General features: G+C 40.3%; 1 protein-coding gene across 1 annotated transcript; it reads right to left on the bottom strand.

The window, feature by feature from the left end:
- Positions 1 to 19,596: 19,596 nt before the first annotated feature.
- LOC140782737 (protein DETOXIFICATION 16-like) lies at positions 19,597 to 24,164 on the bottom strand. Its single transcript, XM_073129470.1, has 8 exons — positions 23,768 to 24,164; positions 21,440 to 21,984; positions 21,270 to 21,356; positions 21,015 to 21,071; positions 20,693 to 20,931; positions 20,492 to 20,610; positions 20,307 to 20,393; positions 19,597 to 19,858 (listed from the first exon to the last, which is right to left on the bottom strand). The coding sequence occupies exons 1-8, from the start codon at positions 24,005 to 24,007 to the stop codon at positions 19,799 to 19,801; spliced, it is 1,434 nt and encodes a 477-aa protein (XP_072985571.1). The 5' UTR covers positions 24,008 to 24,164; the 3' UTR covers positions 19,597 to 19,798.
- Between the last annotated feature and the right edge of the window lie 963 nt (positions 24,165 to 25,127).

Raw genomic sequence — 25,127 nt, 5'->3', positions numbered from 1 at the left:
GTTTGGCTTTTCCATCTTTTCTCCCATTGCATTAAGGCTTTAAGCCGCTTGTCTCTCTCCAATTCTCTCTAGATTACAAATGGTGCTTGCTATTTATAGAGAAGTTGGAACTTTTGGTGACTATTTCACCAAAACAGGCATCCCTAGAAGTTTTATTTATCGGAATGGTAATGGCATATGCTCAAAGCCATAGATTTCACTGGGCAAAGGTAAACAACATATACCACAGATGTCCCCTGGTCACTTTAGGATGATGAATAACAAACTATTTTGAGTTCTTGAGAGAGGAATCTTGTCATCGTCCTAAAGTGACCATGGGACATCTATGGTATACCACTTTAGGATTTTTTTGTCATAGCACCCTTCCAACCAAACCTTCCCTCTGGTTAGTGGAACTTCACCTATTTTGAATTCTGGGTGCAGTTTCATGAACTCCCATTGGAATACATGTCCATGAAAGTTACTCAAGCCTTTACATAAAAGATTGGAGACCTTGTCACCTTCAACATAGTCGAAGTTGCTAAATAGATGAGGTTCATATGCTTAAGAACTTATATTGATATTATTAAACTGATGATTGCTTTGCTTTCAGTCTCTCTTCTAAATGGATCAAATCAAGAGATTTAGGTTTGCTTTGAGCGGATGCTAAGATACTACTTATATGATCGTATTAAACATGAACTCAATGATAGTATGTATGGAGGATGCTTGGAAGTGAAGGTAAGGAGCAACTTTTCTTCTATATGTGTTTGTAGCTGATAGAGATGCTGAAGCCGCATTTCTCCAATCTTTGTGTCGTTTCTCTCATGATTAATAACCCTTCTCGAGGTGGAGATGGCAACAAATCTCTCCGGCAATATGTTATAAACTCACCATTGCATATAGTGTCCCCTCAGTCTCTCATCTCCGAGGTCTCTCATGTAGGATAATGTGTTGAGACTTGGGACTATTGACGAGTCCATTTAGAGAGAAATGTCGACCACCCCTTTTCCCTCGTTGAAGGCATTGAATATTGGTCAAAATCATGCTCAGTTGCTCTTAGAAGTACCAGAACCTCATTAGAAATTGCTGCACGTCAGAGGAAGTCCGATAATTTCGTTCTTCCAATGGATGTTAGTAACACTAATTTGACATTGTAATTGTTGTAGTCAAGATTGGAGCGATCTTAATTGGTCCAAAAGCCAAAGTAAGTAATTACAAAAACATCTCGAAGCAAGTAGAGGAAAATCTAACCGTCCATTAGGTTGGTACAACCCAAAATCTAAACTTAGAAAGGCTTATCATTTGTTTATTGGTTAACCCCAACTCTCAGCACTGAACACTCCATGTCCCTCATGCAAAACACTTTAGAAGGCCATAACCCCAATGCACCCCAAGTCTTGCACTCCTCAGTTCAACCTAATGCAAACAATCATGATTGCCAACTCTCCTAGCAAACTGAAAACTCTCACAGTTGCCTTTCCGACGTCCAAGCACCCCTCTATGCTAATCTCTTCCCTGTTACTTCCCCATAATGGATGTCCCAAGGGTATCAATGCAAAATTAAGTTTTAAGTTCCTCTATAGTTACTCTTAAGAACATTATTTTCCATCCAAATGTGATGAGAGATGACTTATCATGAGGTAAAATTTATTGTTTGGAATTGCTGAGAAAGTGGAGGTGCCTCAACAATCCACAATAATCAAGTCTCATAACAAGCACTCATTCCTCAGTCTTTCTCTCAAAAACTAAATGTGGGTCAACGAAAACCAAGAAAATCATCAATTTCCTTCCTCTAAAAAATAGCCATGTTGTTAGCTCAGTTGGCATCTCTTGTGGTCTTTGGCTCCTATGGGAGGATACCATTTGGGTCGAGCTTTTAGAAGCCATTTTAAGCTTTACTTTTACTTTCATTTGTTGCCTTTCACCAGAGTTCAACTAGATCCTTGGAGGAATCTATGGGGATCCACACCACAGACAATCTTAAGCTTTAGAGGTAAATCAACTACTTTGCAGCTGACCCCACTCCTCTATGCTGCATAGGGGACTTTAATAATATTACTAGTATAACATAGAAGTCAGGTAGAGCTACAAAGAACTCTTCCCGTCGCTGGACTTTTGATCTAGAATTGACACCACCAACTTATTAGATTTGGGGTATTCTAGCCTAGCATACATTTGGTCTAGTAGGTCCAATAGACGCTTGAATTGCCACCTGGTTTGAGAGTGCTTGGACCATGCTCTTGCGCCGCCCCTGGTTTGAGAGTGCTTGGATCGTGCTCTTGCGTCGGCTAATTGGAGCTATCTCTTCCCTTCCGCCTACATCTTTCAATTGCTCACTATCTATTTAGATTATAATCTACTTCTTTTAAACACTATTCCTCTTACCAAAAGATGGCCCCAGTGCTTCCATGCTAAAACGGGTGGTTTGGCATGAAAGTCTATGGTGAGCTTTGCGAGAATACCTTAGTCGAAACATACTCAGCTTCAAGGCCGCTCTCTTTAAATCTTGCATCCCTCACTAAAGAGATTAGGTGCTGGACAAGAAACAATATTGGAAGTCTCCGCAAGAGAATTATTCCCTTGCGAACGCCTACATCAAGTTCGCAAATACAGAGAATGCATATTGTGTGTTCGAACGTGGTTGAGCTAGTTCGAACGCCCGCATTCGAACGCCTGCACTGCGTTCGCACAGATAAAGATGGTGCTTTTTGAGTGCGTTCGAACGCGATCGGGCGTATTCGAATGCGATCGATGGAAATCCTCTAGAATTAAGGTTTCATATTGTTTTAGGACTTGTTGGCTAGCCTCTATAAATATGTGGATAACAGCCAACTTCATTATGGAATTAGATTATTGATTTTTTGCCTCCTATCTTCTCTCTAGACTTCTCCCTCCTCCCTCTTTACCATCCTTCCACCTCTACCGTTGGCAAGGTTTCACCTAAGTTCTAATCTCCCTCGACTATCAAGCCACTCCTTTTCTTTAGGATCTCAATAACTTCATTCCCTTCGTCTACTTCTCTTAATCACATTCATCATCCACCTTCACTTCCATATCCATCCATAACCCTAACATCCACTCCACCCGTCACCACCACCATCATCCACGTTATTCCGTATTTTCGTCCTTACTACAGTTTGAATCTGTGAAGGGCATAAATACAAAAGTTGTAGATCAGGAAGTTGTGGATCTAACCCAATTGGTTTCGTAATATTTTGACTATTGGAGAATATCTGATGAATATTTTATCATGGTTGCGCGGACTGATTCTATAATACATTCAGATCTTGAATTAATCGTTGCGTAGCCTATTTTTGGTTTCAGATCTTATCAAGTGGTATCAGAGCTTATCAATTTGGTATCAGAGCAGGTGAATCTCAGACCTCCATTAATGGTTGAAACAAGGAAGATGGCATCACCAAGGAGACCTATGGAGAGCACACCGACAAGGAAGGACTCAATGCACGATGATCATAACCGTGAGGCCAATTCCTTTGGAGCGACCACGGCAGGACCGAGTCAACCAACGTCTATGGGTTCGAATATGGATGAACTTAGGGGCAGATTCCAAACATTGTTCTATAGAGTTGACAACATGCAAAAGGATCACAATGAATTTAAGGAATATGTCGTGAATCAATTAGGTTCGTCATCTCCTCGACGACAAACGGAGTTTCAAAAAGGACCAGCGGTGGGACCTCATCGAACCGATATCCCACAGGTCCAGGTAAGTTATATGAGTGTCAGTGATCCCCTCCTACATATGCCTTCACATCATCCTCCACCTCCGTTACAAAATCGAAGACCAGCGATGGTGGAACCCGAGAGGCGTGCGGCACTAGTGCACTTCGTCGATGAGGAGGATTGGCACTATGAGGATGAAGTTGATCCCTATAGAGATGGTGATGGATGTGCTCGAGGATTTAGAGAAGGTGATCAACATACACAAAAGGTTTAGACCTGAACCAAGGATATTTCGCGAACTCGATAATGCTATTCGGAGAAGAACTGTACGCTTGGACTTTCCAAAATTCCAAGGTGGTGATCCAACGAATTGGGTGTTTCAAGTTGAATAATATTTTTATTATCAAGGTACATCAGAAGATGCAAAAGTCTAGATGGCAAGCTTTCACCTCTAAGGAACAACATTGCATTGGTATAGATCAGTTATTCATGATGGTGGATTTATCGGATGGGCTAACTTTTGTAGGAGGATTATATGCAGATTTGGGACAGCGACATATAAAGATTTTGCTATCACATTAAGCAAGATAGTTCAGAGGATGACCGTATCGGAGTACCAAGCTGAGTTTAAAAGAGTTAGTAGTCGTTGTGAGCCACCTTGGCCCGAACAGACATTGATGGGCGCATTTATTTCGGGGCTGCGAGAGGAGATACAAGTGAATGTTCATGCTCTATGTCCTACTACTCTTGAGGAGGCCTTTGAGAAGGCCGTGAGGATGGAACAAAAGCATAGGGCTCTAAAGATGGTAAAAAAATCAATTGGAGGCAACCGAGAAGGGCGGTTTGCACTTAGAACGTCGGTTGGAAATTCTGCGGTTTCAAAATCAGCGGCTGCAAGCACTAGACCACGACCACCTTTGAGACCTTCTTTCGATGTTAGAGGAGGCACTAGACCCCCCGTTCGAACTCTCACACCTGCCCAAGTGGAGGAGCGAAGAGCGAAGGGCCTTTCCTTTCGATGTGATGAGCGTTTCACCCCCAGTCATCTGTGTTGTTTATCGACGGTCTTGAGAAGGATGATGAGATTGTTGATGATGGAGAGTGTCCAGAGGAGGCTTATGAGGAGGTTGTTGAAGAGGGCGTGGAGGAAGATGTCCAAGCTGAAATATCGATGCATGCATATTCGGGTACTTTCGCGCCAAGGACGTTACGAGTAGATGGACTCGTTAAAAAGCATTATGTGCACATCCTCATCGATTTGGGGAGTACACACAACTTTCTAGACGAGAGGTTAGTGAGGAGATTGGGTTTGGATTTGATGTTGCTATTAGAGACGGCACAAAGCTTAAGGTGGAGAGCTTGTGTCGCCGGGTCGGTATACGGGTGCAAGGACATGACATCATTGTGGACTTGTATCCGTTGGTGCTGCGAGAAGCGAATATTGTCCTTAGTGCTCAGTGGTTATAGAGTTTGAGGCCCGTCACATTTGATTTTTGAAGCATGTGGATGAAATTTAAACAAGGAAACAAAGAGTGTGCGGCTTGATGGTGTTTAGTCTTCGTCGATTCCTGTAATACAGTCTATGATGTCTGGTGCGTACGATTTGGCCTATCTTCTTCAGTTAGGACTAGTAGGAGATGAGCCTCAAACGAGTTCAGGTACTACCATTGAATTGTCTAATTTATTAGATAACTTTTTTAGACTGTTTGAGGAGCCACATGAGTTGCCACGAAAGAGAGCGGCGGACCATCGCATAAAGATTGTACCTGAGGCTACACCGGCGAACGTGAGGCCATATCGGTATCCACATGTGCAAAAAGATGTTATCTCAAAGATGTTAGCTGAGATGTTGGAGCAAGGCCTCATTCAATCAAGTCATAGCTCATACTCATCCCCTGTGCTTTTGGTGTGAAAAAAGGACGAGACATGGTATTTTTGTGTCGACTATCGAGCACTAAACGCTATTACCGTCAAGGGCCGGTATCCCATTCCGGTTATCGAGGAGTTGTTGGACGAGCTTATAGGGGCGACTATATTTAGTAAGCTTGACTTGAGGGCCAGGTATCATCAAATTAGAGTTCACTCGGCGGATGTGCACAAAACTGCATTTCAGACTCCAAACGGGCATTACGAGTTTCGAGTGATACCTTTTGGTCTCACCAATGCTCCAGCTACCTTTCAAGGCTTCATGAATGATATATGTGAAGGTATATCTTAGTATTTTTTGACGATATTTTGGTGTATAGCAGGACTGAATTGGAGCATTGGCGATATTTGGAGGATGTGCTGAAATTGTTGAAGCAAAACCAATTGAAGATCAAGAAGTCCAAGTGCCTATGGGGAGTACCACAAGTGGAGTATTTATGCCACATCATTTCAACAGATGGTGTAGCGGCGGATCCTCAAAAGGTTGCATGTATGACCGCTTGGCCTATTCATACTACTACCACCAGATTGAAAGAATTTTTAGGGCTGACTGGATATTATTGACACTTCATCGCCAGATATGGCAATATCGCTACTCCTCTCATTTCTTTATTGAAGAAAGACTCTTTTAGATGGACGGATAAAGCCACTTCAGCCTTTGAAAAACTGAAAACAACAATGACGATGACACCCGTTCTAGCGCTACCGGACTTCACCAAAGAGTTCATTGTGGAATGTGATGCGTCGGGTGTTGGCATAGGAGCTGTACTAATGCAAGGAGGATGCCCCATAGCCTTTCTTAATAAGGCTTTGTAATAAAAATCTCAGCAATTATCAATCTATGAGAGAGAGATATTGGTAATTCTGTATGCGGTGACAAAGTGGAAGCCTTATTTGATCGGTAGACGATTTATTATCTGAACCGATCAAACGAGCCTTCCATACTTTATGGGACAGCGTATACACACTCTGACACAATAAAGATGGATCACAAAATTGTTGGGGGTATGATTATGAAATCCAATACAAGAAGGAAACAGAAAATAGAGCGGCGGATGCACTATCGCGCCAACCCGATGCCGCCGAGCTTGCAGCCTATTCTTCTCTTACCTTTCCCTTCCTCGACGAGTTGATGTATGCATGTACATCTGACCCAAATATTTTGAGATTGTTGCAGGAGGTGATGGATGATCCGGAGCGCCATCTGGAGTTGGAGAATCGAGGTGGTTTGCTGCTGGACCGTGGATGCATTCGAGTGCCCGCAGATGAAAGATTGCGGCATAAATTGTTGGAGCACTTCCACCAAAGTCCAGAGCCTGGTCAAGAGGGTGTCTTGAAGATTTATAGGAGGATATCTTAGAGTTGCACATGGCCAGATTTGAGACGGGATGTGAGAAGTTTTGTCCGTGCTTGCGAAGTCTGTCAAAGGGCTAAAGCAACCACATTGAAACCGGCCGGATTACTACAACCTTTACCTATACCAGACCGTGTTTGGGAGGACATTTCTATTGATTTCATAGAGGGTCTTCCGCTGATACGTGGTTATTCTGTTATCTTTGTGGTGGTTGACAAATTGAGCAAGTATGCGCACTTTTCAGCATTGTCATATTCATTTTCAGCCAAGTCAATGGCTGAAATTTTTGTTAGAGATGTTGTTCGGTTACATGGCATACCACGCACAATTGTCTCGAATCATGATCGTGTATTTATGAGCAACTTTTGGATGGAGTTTTTCAGATTTTAGGGGACTCGATTTAACTTCAGTTCGACCTACCATCCACAGACGAACGACCAAACTGAGGTGGTCAATCGAGGCATTGAGTAGTATTTGAGGTGCTTTATTGGATAGATGCCAAGATGATGGCAGCATTGGCATGACTCCATTTGAGGTGGTGTATGGACGCACGGCTCTAATGTTGCGTGCTTATGATCTAGTGGCATCTGCAGATCGGACGGAGGTGGACTTAGCGTTGATGGATAGAGACGCCACATTGAGGATGTTGCGTGCTCATCTTAAACTTACTCAAAACTGCATGAAGCAAGTTTATGATCGTAGCCATAGGGAGTAGGAGTTCGACATCAGTAGTTGGGTGTTTATCCAATGTGTAACGAAAAGTTAGGAAATCGCTACTTTGGTCCGTTTCAGGTGTTCGAGCATATTGGTTTGGTTACATATCGTTTGGAGTTGCCGGAAGGGTCGAGAGTGCATCCTGTTTTCCATGTTTCATTGCTGAAGGAGCGCATTGGAGATCATGAGATCGTTGGATCAGTTCTACCGGAGCCATTGGAGGAGATAGAGATTGTAGAGCCAGTTCGTGTACTTGCTAGACGCCGATGATGACATGATACTAGATTAGAGATGGAGATTCTAGTTGAGTGGCTTGGCAAGCCATCTGATAAGGCGACATGGGAGTTGGAGACTAACATTTTGGAGCATTTCCCCAACTTTACACCTTGAGGGTAAGGTGGGGGAAGCATGGTGGGCTGATACACTTAGTTATGATCTTTTCTTATTGCATTAGGTATTTATTTTTATTAAAATAAAATTCTTGTAGGTCGCGTTCGAATGCAGAAGGGGTTACGTTTGAACGCCCTTGCGAATGCCTACATCAGGTTCGCAAATACAGAGAACGCATATTGTGCGTTCGAATGCAGTCGGGCAAGTTCGAATGCTCGCGTTCGAACGCCTGCACCGCGTTCGCACAGACATAGATGAAGATTTTTGAGTGCGTTCAAACGCGATCGGGCGCGTTCGAATGCGATCGATGAGAATCCTCTAGAATTAGGGTTTCATATTATTTTAGAACTTGTTGGCTAGCCTCTATAGATATATAGATGGCAGCCAACTTTATTATGGAATTGGATTATTGATTTCTTCCTTCCTATCTTCTCTCTAGACTTTTCCCTCCTCCCTCTTCACCATCCTTCCACCTCTACCGTTGGCAAGGTTTCACCTAACTTCTAATCTCCCTCGATTGTCGAGCCACCCATCTTCTTTGGGATCTCGACCACTTCGTTCCCTTCGTCTACTTCCCTTAATCACATCTATCATCCACATTCACCTCCATATCCATCCATAACCCTAACATCCACTCCACCCGTCACCACCACCATTACCCACGTTATTCCATATTTTTGTCCCTGCTACAGTTCGAATATGTGAAGGGTGTAAATACAAAATTTGTAGATCAGGAAGTTACAGATCTAACCCAATTAGTTTCATAATTTGCTGATTACCGAAGAATATCTGACGAATATTTTTCCATGGTTGTGCTGACTAATTCCTGTAATATATTCAGATCTTGAAGGAATCATTGCGTAGTCTATCTTTGATTTCAGATCTTAACAAGTGGTATCAGAGCTTATCAGATGGATACCAAAATAACAAATTTTTTTATGCTAGGAAAAGAAGGAATTGTATTAACTCCCTTTAGCTTGTTATTGGTGCTTGGACTAATCAAATGGACAAGATTGAAGAGGCCTTCCTTGACTACTTAAAATCTTTTTACATCCTCCATCCCTCCATCTCTCCATCTATCTTTAGCTTACACTCTAACAAGTTGAGCTCTATTCCTCAAGTTCATGCGACTGATGTGGTTATCCACTACTCTTCAACTACTGACATTCCTTCTTAGGAGGAGATGGAGATCTCACTTGATAACTTGGGTCCTAACAATGTCCTAGGACTAGCCAAGCTAAATGCCAATTTTTTTAATATTTCTAGCCCTCCCTACAAACTAGAATATGCAAGGTTGTCAAGGATTACTTCTTGTTAGGGCATATGGGCTTGGCTCTCAATAGTGACATATTATTCTTATCCCCAAGAAGGAGGATTCTTCCACCATCAATGACTATCAGCTAATAAGCTTAAGTAATGCGACCTACAAAGTCATCTCTAAGATCTTAGCCATGAGAATAAAGCCCTACCTTAATGATCTAATTTCAAAGGAGCAAAATGTGTTTGTGTCTTTGTTGACAAATAATGGACAACCACATCCTAGGAAATGCTTTCATTTCTCAAAGCATCTAAAAGCACTATGGGTGGCTTTATTCGTAGGCTAACCTATCTTTGATAGAATGAAATGTAGATTTTTGCATGATTATCTAAAGCTCTATTATTTTCCCAATGCTTCACTAATTGCATCATGAGATGTATTTCCTCCTCTCTAGCCATTGTATTAATGTTTCCGCTAATAGGTGTAATACAGCTACTAGAGGCTAGTGGCAAGCATGCCCCCATTCTTTCTAATTATTTATCCTAGGCTCAAACATATATTCATTGTTACTAGAAGAGGACACTAAGCTAGGTAAAATAAGAGGTATCAAGCTAGCTAAGGGAGCATCGAAGATCAACCACTAATTGTTCATGGATACGGGTGTTAAAATAATTGAGAGGCTCAAGCTTAAGCTCGGCTTAGCTGAAGCTCGAGCTCGACTCAGCTCAGTTCAGCTGAAGCTCTAGATCGACTCAAGCTGAGCCAAGCCCAAGCTTATTTTGAGGCTTGATTTAAATTTTGAGCAGAGCTTGAGTGTGAGTCAGCTTTCTCAGGCTCGACTCAATAAGCTCTTTTACACTCCTATTTTTAGAGCTTCATCGTTAATTACCCAATGAAGATTTGAACACATTACTTACATCCTTTGAATCCAAATAAGTGTGAAGAAGATGAGCACCACCACGACCGTAACGCAAACCCTGAACCCTAAATGTCACTCCTTCTACAGCGACCTCACCTCCCCTACCTCTTCCAGCCACTTCTGCCAACCCGAACCAAGCCACCATCGTCTCCACTTTGAGAACTTTGCTATGGCCGCAACCTCCTCCACCTTCCCTTATCCATCCCTATCCTCTCCCTTACCACTACTTCTCCCTTGATCCTCTCCTCAACCTCTTGGGTGCTTTGTCAGAGTCTTTTTGATACCCCAAGCGTTCTCCTCCCTTCACCTGCCAATAGGTACCTCTTCTTTTCCCCTTCTCTTATCAAAACTAGGTCCAATTTTGGTGCATCTAGCTAAAATGGAACACTTAGCAATAGAACCTTAGGAGTGGGAGTTGGTGGTTGCTAGGGAAAAGTGGGGTGAAGTTGAGGAGAAAGGGAGAGGTTCATTGGTGGAGAGGGTGATGTAGCTAGGAGTGCTAAACACGGAGATGAGAATGGATTGTTTGCCCATCGAAGAGATCAATGAGGAAAAGTGGGTTACTATAAATGGGTACGATTTTAATCTAATTTCTTATTTATTGCCCTTCTTACTATAACTTTGAGAAGGGGTTGCCACCGACGCCTCCTTTTCATTAGCCTCCTCCTTTAGCCTCCTCATCCATCAACAAGTCACCACTATCTCCTCCTTCTTCTCCAACAAGCCATCGTTGCCTCCTCTTCCATTTGTATCCTCCTTTGGCAAGCCGTCGTCCCTACCGCCATCACCTCCTCCTCCTCCTTATCTAATTAAGCTCGGACTTAGCTTTAGTAGTAAAAGCTTTAGTAGTGGGCCCTATAGTTACTGAAATTTAAGTTTGAGACTTACATATTTGCTATTAATAAAATCTAGAACAAACTAACTAGTTGGAAAGCCAAAAATTATTCTCATGCAAGTGGTTTGGTCTTACTCAAAGTAATCCCCAATTTGATGCCAGTTATCTTATGCAACCACCATTGTCCCCTAGTCCCTCTAAACAAAATCAAGGAACTAATGTGTGAATTTTGGTGGGGTTATAAACTTGGTCAAGCCCACATTTACTTTAGAAGTTGGAGCCTACTATGTTGCCCTTTGTCGAGCATGGGGCTGGCTAGGTATACATGTGCAGGAGCTTGTCAACAAAAGCCTCATCCTCAGACTTGCTTGGAGAATAATTACCAAGCTTTCCTAGCCCATGGGCTCTTCTTCTCAAAGCCAACTATTTTTCTATATCCTTCTTTTTGAAAGCTAAGCTAAGGTGCAGATCATCTTAAACTTAGACCTCAATTGTAAGTATAAGGGATCTCCTTCATGTGAATGTTATCCAGTTAGTAGGGGATAGTTCAACCATTTCAATAGCAAAGGATCCATAATTGTCCTCATAGATCTCTCAAAGTATTCTCCTCCTCAAGGTACCCAACTTATTTGAGATCTAATAAGAGAATCTAAGCAGAATGATAAGTTGATCCAAGGGTCTTCCCTCCGGTCATCGCATGTCAAATCCTTGGTATCTGTTTGGGCCTAACTACCACTAGCAGATCCGACGATCTAAACTAGATGTCGACCCCATCTATAGAGTTCTCTTTCAAGTTAGCCTATTGTTCCCTCTCCAATGGTGATTGGCTCAGTTCCTCTTTTTCCCTAGACTCAAAACACATCTGAAAACTTGTTTGAAGCCGGTCATGAGAATTTTCTTCCTTGAGTGAAAACTTTTCTTAGGAGAGCTCTACTGAGCGTGCTTTCAATTAGAGTTGCCTCTACAAATACATCCTGGCATTGGATCCTTATTGTCCCCACTTCTCTGCAAAGGATGAGACTTCAGAGAGACATGGTGGGATGGGTCGATGCTACTTGGCGTGGGGGCCATGTGGGTGGACTTGACATAATCATTAGTATTTATCTTGATTAAGTTATTATGGTTAAGGCCTTCTTTTTGGATAGCTGCCCTAGCACTATTTATGGCAAGGCATAGGCTCTGCTTCTCAATTTGAGAGTCATTCGATTGCTTGCGCTGCGCTAGGTAGGATTGTTGGCACTTCAAACTCCCATACTATCATCAAGGTATTAAATGTTTGCGGTGACAATATTAACTAGACTATCTTTTATATAGTCCAAGAATATTCTAGGTTGATTTCCTCTTACCCTCCATTATGGTATATTTTACGGGTAGGTATAATAACACTAAGGCCCACTCTCTAGCCACTCTACTCATTTGAGAACATATCTATAAGGAATGGACTAATCCACCTTTTGTTTTAGATTATACTTCAACGTTTGAATGAATATTGGTCTATAGACTCTTTTTTCAACAAAATAAAAACAATTGTTATTATATGTAGATTAGGATAGATTTAATAGTTGTTGGACTAAGATGCCCTTTAAGGGTTTATCTTAAAGATCCCTATCCTATTATCCTATTAGAAGAAGACTTTAATTCTTATAATAAATCTATCCAAAAATGCTTTCTCAATAAAAAAAATATATAAACCCTAGATGTATAATAGGGATAATTCTCATTTGACCCCTTGAACTATCACCATTTTTTACATACCTCTTCTAAACTATTTTTTGATACACAAGGAATCCATGAACTATTGAAAATGCCTCATCGCCTAATCTCATAGACGAAAAACATGAAATGACCAAATTGCCCCTCCACTTATAATAGTAGAAGGGTTAAGTGGGATAGCTAATAATTTTTTTTATTTTTTGTTAATTTCTTAATTACTCTCATGCCCTAATTCCTAATTCTTCATATTCCCCTTTCTTTCGTTGGTTGTAGGCTCACAGCAACCATCCTCCTTTCTCTATTACTCCCGTATACAACCCTCATTCCTCTCTTGTCTTCACTATTCCTGAGCACATTCCTCTCATCTATCTGTCCCGAGCATTTTCTTCTCAAATCCTGTAGAGATTAGTCTCCATTACCAAATCCTATAGAGATGCATTATATCCAATCTTTACACAAACATCACTAAACCAAGGAATCATTCCTCACCCAAGGCCTAATTTGATAAAGCCTATAAAGATCTACCGCAATGTTTCATAGTGTCATTCGAGTAAGTGAGTTACCGAGATCCGCCTCCTTGAGAACATAACATGCTTTTATCTTAAAAACTTCGACAGCACCGAGGTGGCTATGTTGGCTTACAACAATGCTTCGTTTAATTTTCATGGTGATGTTGCAAGGCTAAAATTCCTTCAACTAAATTGGAGTTCATTTGGGTTCTTCTCTTTAATTCCTTTATTGATGCCAATCTCCAAGCCATTTGCAAAGGATCTTTTAATATGGCCACCTTGATTTCCTATTTCAAGAAAAAAAAAGGTTTGTTAGTGTACAAGGGTGGATCATAAAATTGGAGAAATTCATGCTTCTCCTTGGATCTAAGAATTGTAGTCTACAATATTAATAGTTCATTTGTTTATTTAAATTGGCATAAGAATATTTTCATCCACTTAAATTTTTTATTAACTTGCATTTGTGCAAGGCTCTCACTGACCTCGAGGATCATTAATTTGATCACCACTACCCAATGAGGATGCACTCACGTTCCCATTAGCGACAGGTGGTTGCAGCACATCCATGTCGAGGCTATGACTAAATTAAGGGAGGCGGCGGAAGGGAATCTCAATGAGGAGAGGGTCGAACGATCACCGGCTAGGGAGGAAGAAGATGGTGCTAGCTTCGGCCACAGAAGAAAGTATGGAGGGAGATGGGGAGAAAATTGGGTGGAGAGTAAGTTGATGGGGGAAAGAGAGAAGGGGAAGATAAGGATGGGAAGGTGGTCACCTTATATGCGCATCAACTCATTGTTAGTGGCACGTGCAGGGCAAAGGATAAGTTTCTCTAGAGAGGGAAGGTAGGAGGCACATGTTGGACTCTTTTCTTTTCATAGGTGTTACAAAATTCGTCGATTTAACTATTTCCATTAATTTTATATGTAAAATGGCATTGAAAAAATATATACTTTAAGGTAAATCAATGTAATATCATTATGACATTATCTCATATATATAGTTGTTAGCTACATTTTGGATCGACAACAATTAAAAGGCAAGATCAAAAGATTGGCGGTTAGGTTCTCTAGAAAAAGACACAAAACTTGCAAAAACTAATACCATTTTGGTTTTTCATGTACATCACTCTTGTGGCTATATTTTTCTAATTTTATTTCATCACATATTTTATTTCAGAACATCATCAATAACTAATATAATTATTAATTTTGGGAAAACTTATTTTGAACACTACTACATATCTTGCAATTATATGTATGTTCTACTTCTATTATTTCACTTTGTCAATATTCCCTAAATAGTTTGGAAATTAGAATATTTCTTTTTTTTGTAGGAGGGGAGTGGAAAGTAGAAAATTGTCCTTTTCTTTATGTTTTTGATTTGGTAAAATCTTTTATAATTGTAGCTTCTCAACAATGACCGATAGTTATGTCATCTATAGATAAAAAATAGTCAAATTATTAAATCACATATATTTTGTCCTTTCTCTCTATGATTTGGTTTTATTATTTATGAAAAAAATTCTATTTTTTTAAATATTTATTTTCTCAATTTCTCCAACACGTTGGTGATTTTATGTCAATGGTTGTGAGAAGTTTTGCATGGCAATTTCAATATCTGTAAGTAGTTGGAATAAGATATTCATGTGCAAAGTTTGATCCGAACAAAACTTTGGGCCCTAACGGCCTAGCCGCCAGCATCCTACTAGCTTTTCTAGCCTGATCTAAAGGCTGTTATTTGCCAAGCATTCACAAATTTATTTATTTTTGCGATCCTTGATGAAGGAATCAACAAACTATCATTATTCTCATTAAGGACTCTCCTACGATAGTAAATGACTTTAGATCTATTGGGCTTTATAATACTATCTACAAAATCATCTCCAAACTTCTTACGGTAAGAATAAAAGTCTTTCTAGCAAATTTCTTTTTTGAGGCTCAAAAAGTTTTTGTTCCTAAAAGGAAAATTCTTGATAATAGGTCATTTCCCATGAGATGGTTTATTTTCTTGACTCTTTAATGAGCAAGAAAGTTTTCTTCATACTGAAGGTCGACTTATTAAAGGGCTTCGATAGGATGGATTGTAAATTGCTAATAGACTGTCTAAATCTATATGGGTTTCCGGAGGCTTACACTAAATTCATCTATCAATGCATTTCCACCTCATCGTTGGCGGTGGATGTCAATGGCCATGCAAGCGACTTCTACAAGCATTTTAGGAGGTTGCAGCGAGGGTGCCCCCTCTCTCCCTACCTCTTCATTTTGGGCACTACATCCTAATTCTTTAAGGTGGCAACCAACAATAGCCTTTTGAATGGCATCAAGGTAGCTCACACTGCTCTAGCTCACTCTCATCTCCTTTCCATAGATGATCTCCTCATGTTTAGGAATGCCACTCAAAAGGAAGTTTTCACTATCACTAATATCCTTAGACACTTTTGCTCTATCTCTAGCCAAGAATAAAATTTCAACAAGTCCTCTATCCTATTCAGTAAATGTATCAAACTAGGAAGAAGCTCACATATCTTCAACATTCTCAACCAGAAGCCCTTAGTACTAAGAGATAAGTACTTATTTTTCCTGCTTCAAGGAGTAAGGCTTATCATTTTATACTTGACAAAGTAAAAACTAGGTTGGCCTCCTGGAAAAGCAATCTCTTATTGCATGTAGGAAGACTCACTCTCATCAAGTCAATACTTAGCGCAATATCGATATACTTTATGGTAATAGTGGCCTTGCCTAAATCACTGCTTAAGGAGTTGAATGGCATTATTAGAAAATTTTGATAGTGCTTCTCCAATGGTGGTTGACATCGCTTGTTGTCAAAATGAGATTTAATCTGCAGACCTACGTCTATAGGTCTCGACGTGTCAATCTCTTTGAAGCATTCCGAATCTGCAACTTGCTCCTCAATCCCTAGAGTCGAATATATTCTATTCAAGCATGCCTAATGGATGGTTGGAGATGGTTCGTCTATTTCAATTCTATACAATCATTTCTTACCTTCTTCTATCACTGAAAATCTCCACTTACCTAACTACGTTAGTGTAACATGCAAAAAAAAAGGTGGGGCATGTGCCCTGCACGTTCCCACCCTCGCTTCCTCTCCCCTTGGTGTCTCAAGCCAATGTGAGGGGAAGAGGGCAGGCCTAGCCCCTCCCCCCTGCACACGCCACTGTTGGCGTGTGGGAGGGAGGGGGCAACCTTGGGCAGAGGGCCATCGCTCGTCTCTCTCTCTCTCTCTCTCTCTCTCCTTATTTGTTCCCCTCTTCAAGGAGAGCTTGGGCATCGCCTCTTCCCTTCCATCCTTCTCCTCTAAAATTCCAAACATTGTTGTGATCATCGTTGTCGTGGTCAGGCTGGTGTAGTCTTTGTCATAGTCGGTGAGTTTTATCCCTCCTTGTCCTTTCTTTTCTATCCAATAACGATGTGGTGCTTCGAGTTGTGCGTCATCACCGCCCCTCCTTCCCCAACAAAGCAGCAACCCCTATATGGGGGGGTGGTGACTTGAGAGGGGGCTCAGCTCAGGCTGGGTTATACCTAGCTCCCTTGAGTGGCTCCCACTAGCCTGAGCTTGCCGGGCTCGAGCTCGGGCAAATCGAGCCCAAGCGTGGTAGGCACGCTCGAGCATGCTTGCCTCGGGTTGGGCTCCACTAGCTCGGTCGTGCTCGCCTCGAGCTTGGCCCAGCCCAACATTTTTCCTTGAGCCCTTTTTATTTCTTCACACTTTGGGACAAGGTAGTGATTGAACCATATTTTCTTTCCCCTTTATCTTAATCCACAGCATTTAATACTATATGTCCCTAGTAAATTTTTTTAAGATTTTGGTATTGACTTAGTGATCTTGTCGCAGAGCACCCTATAACCAGCGCTCAGCCCGGGGCTGACCATGATTAGGTGGGGACTGCTCTTCGCTAGGGACTTTTTAGTGAATCTAGATAAGTGGTCTATCCACTCTTAATTTATTATTTGATGTGATAGCCTAAGCATATATGACTTGCTAATCTTTGTATTCTAGCAAAACCTATCTAATTAATATGTTGCTTGACATGATTTGTTATTAATTTAATGTGATGTACCGCATGCTTAAGTAACATTATTTACTATCATGTTATGCTAAACTTAATTACCTTGTAATAACACCAAAAGGGGATGATTCTAAGTCTCGGCAGTACCCGACACCTCCCCCAACTAGGGTTAGGGGTAGAGGGATATTTTATAGTATATACAATCAGGCAGCCGTTTTGTCGAGTGATAGGCGATTTACTATCGATCGTTAAGAATCAATCCCTTAAGGGTGTTTAAATTGAAAAATAAAGGTATGATGATGTAGACCTCGGTGTGAGCTTACGATTGGGTCCTTAGTCTACAAAGCAGACGACCGATCATGCTGTTCGCCGGGTTATGAGGCATACCATGCATAAAGAATGGATAAATTAACTGTAATTATTTTGGACTATGCTTGCCAGTTATTGACACGTATACTCCATGTTACGATGCATATCATCTTATATGGTGCACTTTCCTATATCTTGTTTTAAGCTGGAGATGATATTATTGTTGATGAATAACTAGGTATAATATCATTTGCTGAGCGCTAGGCTTATTTCGTGTTGACACTAGATGCAGATTGACTTGCACTCTGGCGAGAGGCTTGGCACCATCTAGCTAGTAGGGCGATAGCCTTTTTAATTTCATGTTTTCTTTTGAACTTATAATAAAAGATCTATATCCCCATTTTATAGCTACTTTGATCATGTACTCTTGTCGAGATGTTTACCCTTCTATTGTATTATGGATGAATTTGGTGTGGCCTAGGCCCTATTTTGTTTTTCGCTTAATTTATTTGAATTCCTTATTTTGATGGCGTATTATCGAGCTTCTAAATCCCCATGTGAATCTCACGTGAGGATAAGCACCATGAGAGCCACATGGCGGTATTGGGGTGTTGCAGTTAGCAAAGTAAGTGACCTTATTTATGATGAAAACTAGAATCATTTTCTTATCTACAATATATTTCTAACCAGAGCTGCCTCTTTCATCCTCAATTCCTGCATCAACCCACACTCGGTTGATTGTCCTAATAAATTAATCTGATCGAAAGCGAATAACAGATTATTATCTACTAAAACTGCTTATGATTCACTTTCCCATGGTGACCGGCTCATTTCGACATCAGACAATAGTTGTAGGAGGCGCTCGTCCTAATCTAGCATGCAAAAAATGTAACACCAAAGATAAAAACATTCTTATGGAGGTGCTTGATCCAAGCGATTTTGGTAAAGGTTGTTCTTCATAGTCGCTTCCAAGAGATTGATGATGTCAATCCTATGTTTCCTCTAGCAACGAGACAATCAACCACATCCTTCTCAACTACCCGTCCGCGTGGCTGCATGGCTTTCCCGTAATCTGGGTATTAGAACATTGATCCAGCCTCCTTACTCTTTAAATGACTGGATGCTGGCTCTCTACTCAAATTTATCTATATGAGGCGTGTCCTACTGTCTCTCCTTTCTGTGGCACATCTGAAAAGCCAGATGTGAGAAGGTTTTTAATAACAAAGATGTCTCCCCTAGTAATATAGCTTTCAACACTAAAACACTTCACTTGAGTTGCCTAGAGAGTATTAGTGATGCACTAGATTAGGATAATGGGGAATCTCAAACGCTAGCTCCTGATATTTTGTTCGACTATGTAGGCTGGGTCGACATAGCGTGGTGCAACGCTTTATGTGAAGGTATAGGTATTCTCACCAGGCCTAACCTTGCTTCTCCCCCTTTTCGCTAAATAAATCTATCTAGAAAACTGCTTGAGTTCGTTACTGGGCGAAGAGTGGGCCATCTTGGCCGGTTTAAAGGAGCTCTGCAAATTGCCCTCAAGGGCTGTGCCTTAGCTCTTTAGTGACAATCAATAAACAGTCAAATAGATTAATTCCCAAGCCAATCCAGACTGAGTATTCCATCATGTTGTACTTGACTGCAAGCTTCTACTATCAAAACATCCTTGGATTAAGTTAGGATTTACTAACATATGTAACAATCTTTATGCTCACAATCTTGCTCAGCGTGATATTAAGTCTTCAAGCCTCTGGACTGGTGAGCAAGTGGATGCAATTTGTAATTCCATCTAGTTATATATCAACTATTTATGGATCTTTCAAAAGAAAAAAAAAGCATATTTGTTGTATCACATCCTTCATGTTCAATGTTAGATTTCACGGAACTTCATGAACATGCTAAACCAACAACAATCTAAATCATCATAAAGTATTACTCGCAGTATCATATTTTCTCACAAAAGTTTACCACCAAAATTTTGCTGAAAGAGAACAATACTTAATAAAGGTTCCTACATCTTCCTGGTTTGATGCTCTTGCTATGTTTAAGCATCAATTTCAAATGAGCTCCTTGATGATCAAAATAAGGGCATTATGCTAACAAAGTTACAATATTGCTAATTACCCCTTTCTCTCAAAAGAAAAATAGAAGTTACAATACTGCCCATCAAATATGACATTATGTTACTATGCCTGTGGGAATGCTGGAGCTGAATACTCTATCCTCTGCCTTCCTTGCCTGGAAATTAATAGGACATCATCAGAGCAGATATATGAACTTATACAAAGAAACCATATGAAATATTTAATGATTTTTGCAATGCCAAATGTGTTTTCCCCTCGGCAACCTTAATTATAAATTTATAATTGTTATGATTTAATTGGAAAATGATTGTTTCCTAGTGTTGAGCTCATATCATATGGCAACTTTCTTTTAGGTTTAAATAGCTGAGTTAAAGCACATTAGAGATTCTTGGTAATGGATATTCAAAAAATTCAATGAAGTATAAGGTTAAAATATGACAGCTTCGGAAGAAGCTCTTTCAACTTTTCCATGAAAGCTTTTCAAAGCTAGTAAAGTATTTCCACAATGCAAGCAAAGTTTACCATCTATGGAACTGCTTGCAATTAAATAAAAGTAGCTTAGTACAACAAAATAGGAATATAAGTTCGTCAATGATCCTTACTTCTTTCTCCCAGTCAGTACGTAGGGTAATGGCTAAATAAATCAATGCTTGTGGAAAAATGCCACATATGATTCCTAGCCAAAGGCCCTGTTCATCGATTTTGATACATGTTTGTCAGTTTGCGATCAACACTATCATTAGCCAAAATATGAAACCAAGAAGAAAATAGCTAGGAAGAAAACCACCTTTCCTCCAAGATGAAAAACAAATGCTAAAAGAATAGCTGAAGGGATGCCTGAAATATAGAATGCTCCAAGATTAACAAATGCACCAATCTTCTGCCAACCACATCCTCTGGCAACTCCTGCATGTTCAAGAAAGAAAGTATTTAGTCTATAATGATACAAGAATAAGAAACTGATCACGAATTCAAGGATGACGTTTACCTGAAAGAACACATTGAATTCCATCAAAAACATTGGATGTTGCAAGAATTGGCAACATAGTTGCCACATATTTCACCACTTCTTCTTCATTGCTATATGCATATCCCCAGATACCACGCAGCAAAACCAAGGCCAATGCCACTATGGAAACTTCTGCAATGACCAAGAATAACACAACACGAACAGCTAAACGAGCAGCTTGTCCATGTCCAGCACCGAGTTCATTTGAAACACGAGTACTGTGAAGTGGAAAAGGTTATTGGCAATGTTACTAAAGATGGTATAAGGTAGAAGATGTCAACAAGATCTATAATAAACTCACCTCACTGCAGCACCAAGACCAAAAGGGATCATGAAGATTGCTGAACCTGTGTTAAGGCTGAGGAAATAAGATGCATGGCTTTAGTTAATGGACAAGATTAGCCACAGAGCGTTGCTATATGTGTTAACTTAATTAAGAATTATTAGATGCATTAAATTGTGAACCTAAATATTGTACTTATCATTGAGAACATCCTAAATACTTTATTTCATCAAAGCCATAAAAGGCAAAAAAAATTATAAAAGCTGCACTCACGTTATTGATAGCACCGATGTCTCTAACTTTGGATTTGGGAGAAGACCAGAAAGAAGCACTAGAAACTCGAATGACCACCATTCCAAGCTGTCTCAATCCATAAGATGCACTTAGAATAGTTATTCAAAGTTCTTAATATTGTTACGTAAATGGATATGCTATTTTCTTACCAAACCATCAATGCTGATGGAACAGCGAGTCTGGTGAAATTAAGGATATTGTGCAAAGCCTCTTTTGAAAAGCCAGTCCAAGTTTTCTTGCAGTTGTTTGATAGTCTAACATAAAGTGCCAATAGTAACACATTGATCCAATAAGAGATTCCATTTCCAAGGGCAGCACCTTTGCTGCCAAGGCCTAATTGGTATACCAATATCCAACAGACAAGTATATGAAGCAGTGCAGTAATCCCAGAGCTTAGCATTACGGGAAAAACGATATTTTGGGTCTGCAGGAATCTAACGTGGCACTGAAGAAGACCGTATGCGAAAAGAGATGGGATCATCCATCGAGCATATACTCCAGCTTCATTTGCAATCTCTGGATCTTGCCCGCATAAAAGAAGAATTTGGCCTGTGCAGGCCCAAATAATGGCAAGCGGAATGCTTACAAGCATAAGGACTAGCATTGCCCTTTGCATATGAATACCAAGCATATAGAATTGTTTTGCTCCAAAGGCCTGGCCGCACAACGTATCCAAAGCACTTCCCATTCCCATCTAACCACAGAACAAAGGAAACAATTTTATTCACACAACATAATAACAGTTTTCCTCGAAGAGGAAAAACAGTCAACTTCAATAGTAAAATGCTTTGACAGAACAAAAAACATGAATCATTATAGCAAGACATATCAAGATAAGCATTGTTAGCTCATATAAATATGCTAAACTTTTCATTTTGGCATTGCAACAACATTAGTTGCATCCGCTGATGGAAAAGAACATGTAGTTTTAGTTCCAGAAATTTTTAAGAACATATACTACAATCATTCATCAAGTTGCGCGAGATGAGTGAGGCATGAACAATCAAAACTATCTTAGAGCAAGCATTCAATTTAGATACATGAGATCTATGAACTATCATGAGACAGCATCCACAACTTTGAAACTTCTTCTTAAGTGCAGATTAGCAGTCAGCACAAGACTAACTAGAGAAGAAAAATTAAGAAAAGGAAACTCTCTCAGAGGCGTAGCATCACCATTTTTCATTAGTGTAAATAAATAGGGCACATCAACATTAAAGCAAAGAAGAAGGTGTTAGTATGATATTAAGACTTACCATCATGCACACCATACGGTCATGTATTTGTCATAAAAATAGTCTCTCGAGCTATGAGGGTAAGATTGCCTGCATCTTGCCCTCTCAACATGCTGTCTGGAGCCTCATGTAATAGAACACTGTTTTGAGTTGGAAAGATCATAAAAATTCACATACTAAAAATCCTTGCTTGAAGAGTCATCTTATTCAAATTAACACTCGAAATTATTATTAAACACTTCTTCAAACTTGTATATGACCTGAACTTTTGAGATAAGAATGAGGATTTTATCTACCAACACTCTCCTCTGATTCCATATGAATTTTAACCATATTATAAAGGGACCCTTATACTAGTAATACTAATCCTTGTATACTTTTGTTTCCACTGCTTATATGGGCTCGAGACATTCTGTTCCAGATCAAAGAACTTTTAACTTGCTCAGAATGTCTTCCAATTGTATTGTTAGGTTAAATTAAACATCCATCCAAACAAAATCTCACAGAATTTACAAACTACATTTCTGTATGAGACCTCACTCCCCCCCTTATTGATAACTTTGTAGGGCTTTTCCATCTCTCCTTCCTCTCCCTTGCTCTCTCTCACTCTATATTTCCTCTCTGTATTATATCATATCAGGAATGGACGCAAAGTTTCTAGTTTTGTTTGGTTAGATGTTAGTCACATATCAAAACTTGTAAAATATGGAGAAATCATAGGATGGCATGCTCCAAGAACCTGGAGTTCACAAGAGAAAGAGAAGCAAATATATTCCTCATGGTAAGGATCGGAAGATGACAATTTCACTTGGTTTCCTTTTGGACCACTCGATCTCCGATTTCTTGACTTGCCAGCGTTCCACTGATTTCTTTGACTTACTTTTGAAAAAAGTGAATTTAGCTCAATTCTATATTATGAATCTTTAATGATACCTATATTCCAAGACCTACAGAGTCTTTTTCCATGCCACATTTTTGTAAAACTATAGGTTCAAAATGACAGAAAGGCCCAAATTTACATCAGCACCAATTCCGGCAATTCCCAATATAAAGAAAAAGGAGAATCATGAATCAGATTAGCATAAAGACAAAAGGATAACAACAATCAAATTGCTTGTTTCTTGGATGTCCCAGACAACTACAACCTCAAAGACTGAAGGTTGATTTCCTACCGTCCATGGAGCTAAGCCACACATGCAATTGGATAACAGAGGAGATAAAGAGAGGAGAATCTAAACATACCAACAAGCTAAAACCAGTGACTCCAGCAAAGGAGCTGGCCATGGAAGCACCTGAGAGGGAGAGCTCCCCAAGGTGTCCAACAAACATGATTGATATCATCTGGATAATGTTCTGCAGGACGCTTCCTGCTATCATTGGCCCTGCTAACCGTAGCTGCTTCTTTAATTCTGTTAACAACTCCCCTTCTTCCTTTCTATCAGAGCTTGTGAGGAGTGGAGACTCCATGTTTGGCTTTTCCATCTCTTCTCTCTCTCTCTCTCTCTCTCTCTCTCTCTCTCTCTCTCTCTAGGGTCCTAATGGTGCCTGCTATTTATAGAGAAGAATTTAACACCCGCACAATGCCAATCGTTGGTCAGTATTTGACCATGACCCTTGTCATGGGCAAGGTAACAAGTGCATTCATAGAAAGTGGAGTTTTTGTCTCTATAGAAGAACTCCATGAGTATAATGTAGAAAGTGAACTGCATCCATGTTGTCCTGGCCTTCATAAGTCATATTATATATCACTTAAACTCAAAAATGAAAAATAAAAAATACTATATATCACTTAGATTTTGGTTCGACAATTAGGTACACTTATCTACTTACTGACATGAAGAAAACCAAGACCTCTTGTCCTTATCAAATTCTGGAGAACCCGTGGACAACACGCCATCTCTGAGATGTTTCATGTTGGGAAATCTTGCTATTCTGAGATTTTAATTGGTTTGCTTGGTCACAGGAATGCGCTTTAAATTATTGGGATTAATTTGTATCAATGTAAAAAAAGAAACATTAGATACACTCTTGAGGGTGCATTTGGTCCGTTGCTCTTTATATGAAAAGATTCACTTGTCTCACGTTGTAAGCGGTTAAAATATTTATTTGTTTTCCCAACTTCTAACTTTATACAACTAATCCAAATTAGACTTGTGAAAACTGGATTGGTGGCATTCCCATATTTATTAAGAGCAAAGCATTGAACATATTTTCTAGCAAAATGTCCCACTGGCATAAGGAAAAAGGTAATTTAGTAAATTTATCGACGGTAAATAACAAATTGCCTCATGTAGCCTGGTAGCTCGAAGATGGAACGAAATTTTTGGGCTATAACCTGCTCGAGGATGAACTGGGCTCAAACGGCCCAGCTCGCTCATGCCCGGCCCGGTTTAGATCGAGCTAAGCTCGGCCTAGACTCGATTTAGGCCCAGCCCAGCCCAAGCCCGAACTACCCATGGGCGGCACGGGCCAACCCTTTGCCCGTTTGACCCGGCCCGAAAGCCTGCTCGTTCGGCCCGCCCATTCAGCCTACAACTAGGCCCGCCCGTTTTGCTACAATAGTCTGCATTTTTGCTACAATAGCTTACTCGTTCTGCTACAG

Source organism: Typha latifolia, chromosome 2, assembly GCF_019914945.1.
Source record: "Typha latifolia isolate L0001 chromosome 2, TyphaL0001v2, whole genome shotgun sequence".
Taxonomy (NCBI): Eukaryota; Viridiplantae; Streptophyta; class Magnoliopsida; order Poales; family Typhaceae; genus Typha; species Typha latifolia.
This window is presented reverse-complemented; position numbering and strand designations above follow the sequence as displayed.

Bases quoted from the DNA above. Each gene is read 5' to 3' on its own strand.
- LOC140782737 (XM_073129470.1), bottom strand. From the start codon at position 24,007: ATGGAAAAGCCAAACATGGAGTCTCCACTCCTCACAAGCTCTGATAGA. The intron at 20,932-21,014 runs GTGAGTTTATTA...TCCACTTCACAG, and splicing joins GGTCTTGGTGCTGCAGTGAG to TACTCGTGTTTCAAATGAAC. The intron at 20,394-20,491 runs GTGGTTTTCTTC...ATCGATGAACAG, and splicing joins TTTTTCATCTTGGAGGAAAG to GGCCTTTGGCTAGGAATCAT.